The sequence below is a fragment of the Tigriopus californicus genome, chromosome 1 (assembly GCF_007210705.1).
Source record: "Tigriopus californicus strain San Diego chromosome 1, Tcal_SD_v2.1, whole genome shotgun sequence".
NCBI lineage: Eukaryota > Metazoa > Arthropoda > Copepoda > Harpacticoida > Harpacticidae > Tigriopus > Tigriopus californicus.
Window position 1 is genome coordinate 9,086,552 of NC_081440.1, and position 3,687 is coordinate 9,090,238.

At 40.1% G+C, this 3,687-nt stretch overlaps 1 protein-coding gene across 1 annotated transcript; it reads left to right on the forward strand.

Moving 5' to 3' along the window:
- The first annotated feature begins 1,394 nt into the window (after positions 1-1,394).
- On the forward strand, positions 1,395-3,215 carry LOC131880527 (uncharacterized). Its single transcript, XM_059227187.1, has 2 exons — positions 1,395-1,676; positions 2,597-3,215. The coding sequence occupies exons 1-2, from the start codon at positions 1,529-1,531 to the stop codon at positions 3,148-3,150; spliced, it is 702 nt and encodes a 233-aa protein (XP_059083170.1). The 5' UTR covers positions 1,395-1,528; the 3' UTR covers positions 3,151-3,215.
- Positions 3,216-3,687: the final 472 nt, after the last annotated feature.

Consider the following 3,687-nt stretch of genomic DNA (forward strand, 5'->3'; position numbering starts at 1 on the left):
CCTTTGTCAACTCCCGTCGCTGATGGCATTTGGCTAGGAGCCGAACAAAGGTGCGTGACCGCAAATACTCCAACGGGATGACGAGCCAAGGACAATGAGGTGTTATTTTTTTTTTGGTTTGTTTTTTCACGGGCTTTTCTAACCGCTACAGGGAATGTAATCCCCAGTACTATTAAATTGAAAGGTTATAATTCGTCTATTTATTACCTTTCAATTTGTTAGCAAGTCCTTGCATTGAAAAGTTGCATGAAATTTTTCCCATCGGTGATCGCAGCGCCTGTGATCGATCTATATATGAAGTTATATATGGTGACCGCCAATACTCCGAAGGGATGTTGGGACAAGTACAATAAGGTGTTTCAAGTCCCTGACCGGGAATGACAACTAGTGTCCGGACATCACCTCCGGAAAGGTTAGGTTCCCAACACTGTTGGACACTAACCTTGCCAGCCCAATGGTGTGGGGCTCCGTTTCGCTTGTAAAATGCGTCCATGCATTGTCGGCATATTGGGGCACGCACAGGTATCGTTTGAGGACCTTGTTGAAGGTGGCTTCGGCGGATTGAGGGCGAATTGGGCGGAGTTGGGAAGCCAAGGGTGTAGTGTAGGTAATGATTTCTAACAGAAGAGCAAAATCCAAATCACTTCAGCAAGATAAACAGAAATAAATTTACTTTAAGACGTTGATTCTTTTTCTACTTTACTACAAGGCATCAATTTGCCTAATTTCCAAAGATCACATCAGTTGCGTCTTGAAATTATGGCACACTACTCAAAGCATAATCATGGAATATACATAGGACCATACCGATGTAGTAACTCCTTCATGATTTGACTGAAGAGCCAGATCGTTTGGAATCACTTGGACGTAATTAAAGATAGTGAATTAGCGGACTATTCACATGGAGCTCAAGAAAACCCAGCTAGTAAGTGATTAGTCTGTTTCAATAGGATACCGTCTCATTCATATTATGAATTAACAGACAGATCTTTCAGAATCACGTGAGCATAATGAAAATCAAGGATTATTATTCCCTTTATTTGACTCTGGTTTACTATTTCCCAGTTCCTGATATTGTGATGTTAGTTTTTGGGTTATATTTAAACAATAACCGAGTCTCTAGGTGGCGTTTGGGTCAGATGTCGTCATTTTGTAATCAAACACTTTGCTTCACTGGCTTTAAAAGCCTCTGGTTTACTATTTCCCAGTTCCTGATATTGTGATGTTAGTTTTTGGGTTATATTTAAACAATAACCGAGTCTTTAGGTGGCGTTTGGGTCAGATGTCGTCATTTTGTAATCAAACGCTTTGCTTCACTGGCTTTAAAAGCTTGATTCGACCCATCAGTGTTGTGTAGATCTATTGGCAATCCTGGATCTGGAAACGCTCTTGACTAAATCATCGACTAATTTTCTTCACAACGTTTCTAGGGTCAGAAGACCTTTGGGCTGGCATATATTCTCCCCAACACGACTGGTTAAAGTGCGTAAATGAGAGCTGCCATCGTTACATATACAACATCCAGGGCATGCCCTTGAGTTTCTATGAGTGGAATGTACCGATCATGGCTGATACTTCATCAATGTGTCTCAAGTTGAGTCCGAATGGATCCATATCGAGCCAAGATTGCGGCCAGCCTCTTCAAGCTGTGTGTGAACTGGATTGCTCTCCTCGAGGTGAGCATATTTTTTCCAGGTTTGAAGAACAAGGAACCGCAATCATTGCTCAACCAAGTGTCTAGTGACCGTCAGAATTAGGAAACAAAGTCCATGACTTGTTGAACAAATCTTGGTCTCATGGGAAGCAATGTTATGTAGAAAAGTGGGCTCTGAAAAGTTGGCTCTAAAAAAGTCCAAATTCAACGAATATGAATACTTAGCTTAATTTATTTTTCCTGAATGGCTGAGCCTATTTTTCACTGATTATATTATAATATCCGTATTGAAACTTGCAGATGAGTTAGCAAAGATATTGCATTCGCATTGCAGTTTTTTTGGACGGACTGAGCATACTGACAAACAAGGCATTGAAGCAAAGTGAGAAAACCTCTGCACAGTTCGAATTTGTTTTTGGGGGTGAAACCACAAAGAAATAGTAATGGTTGTGGAATCGATTATATTTCAGTTTGAATTCCTAACAGTATGAGGTTCCTTAAAGCCATGTTGCTTGTAACTTGGGATATTAAGAATTTTTGGCCATTATGACCATTTTCCTTTTTGTGTTTTCTAGTGTTATAAGCATTTGGAAAAAGATCAATGTGCTCCTTACCAGACCAGTGCCAATTACTTTAAAAATGTAATTACTTACAATTACAGAGACATGGGTTTCAAAATGTAATCAATTGCAATTACAACCACTTCATCTTCAAACTTTTACAATTACAATTACATTTCCTTTTTGATTGTCAATTAACTTCTATTATATTTCAATTACATTTTCGTTTCCTCTTGTGCTAAAAAACTATAAGTCATTTGCGAATGTTTTACGGACCCCGATTTGAAATTTCTTGCCATTTTTTGTTTTAAAAAGATTTATTTTCAATGTCTAAATGGCGCTATTGGTGTTTCAGCCATCTTCTTATTTCAATTCATTTCAGATGAGTGCGTCAATCCGAATTCTGCCATGTTTTTACAACATGGTCGATGGAATGTAAATTTCCCAGATAGTAATGGAACCACCAAATCATTTGAAGAAGCCAACACCCACTGTCAAAGTTTGAACGCAAATTTGGTCGTTGTCAAGTCATTGCGGGATAATTGGGGTCTAAACCAACTCTCCAAAAAGCAAGGGGGGCTCAAACATGAAGCTTATATCGGATTGGATCCAAGTACATTGACTCAAGCTTGCTCCCCTTGGGATGGCTGTCGTGGTTTGAAATGGTTGGATGGGACTCCTTATGAGAAGAATGCCGTTCACTGGGTTTTGACAACCAATGGGTCGGCCTCAGTCGGTTGCTTTGTCATGAAACACTTCCAAGACTCCAATGGCGACAACTATCAAATAATAGGCGTGAATGATTGTGATCAAAGACGAGCTTACTCATGTGTAAGCCAATGTTCCAGAACAAGATGCCCCATGCCACGAACGTTGAGGAATGCGTCGAATAACTGGACGTTCCATATCCACCATGAAAACGATGTGGTTGTGTAAGTCTCTTTTTGTGACGGTATGCGCTACCATGGTTCAAACTAGTGCTGGGGCGAGGCCGGCAAAAGTCGGACTCGTGCAAGTCCTTTCATTTTCTGACATTTTGCCGGACTCGAGTCTTTTATTGGATTCAAGTAAAACAAAAAGACTCATCTGTTTTACTTAGGTCAGCAAGCCAATGAAATCATCATAAAAGGGCTGCTTCCTTACATGGTTAATTCATGATAAAGAAAAGCCCGTTTCTGACGAAATTTACAGAAAATCGAATATCTCTTTGATGTGTCAGGACCAGCGATGGCAAAAATCGACTTTGGAGGATTTTCTGCCATTTTCTACCTCGTCATGGCAGAAAATGGGAGAAAGTGCAAAAAATGGCAGAAAATGGTAGATGGTAGTCCAAAATGGCAGCCGGTGCTTGAAATGCTTGACCGAAATAGAAAGCAATTTGGCGGATGTACGGTACAGCAGGCTTGACCGAAATAGAAAGCAATTTGCCATGATAAATATATGGCATTATCTTTGCTAAATAATGTGCACAAT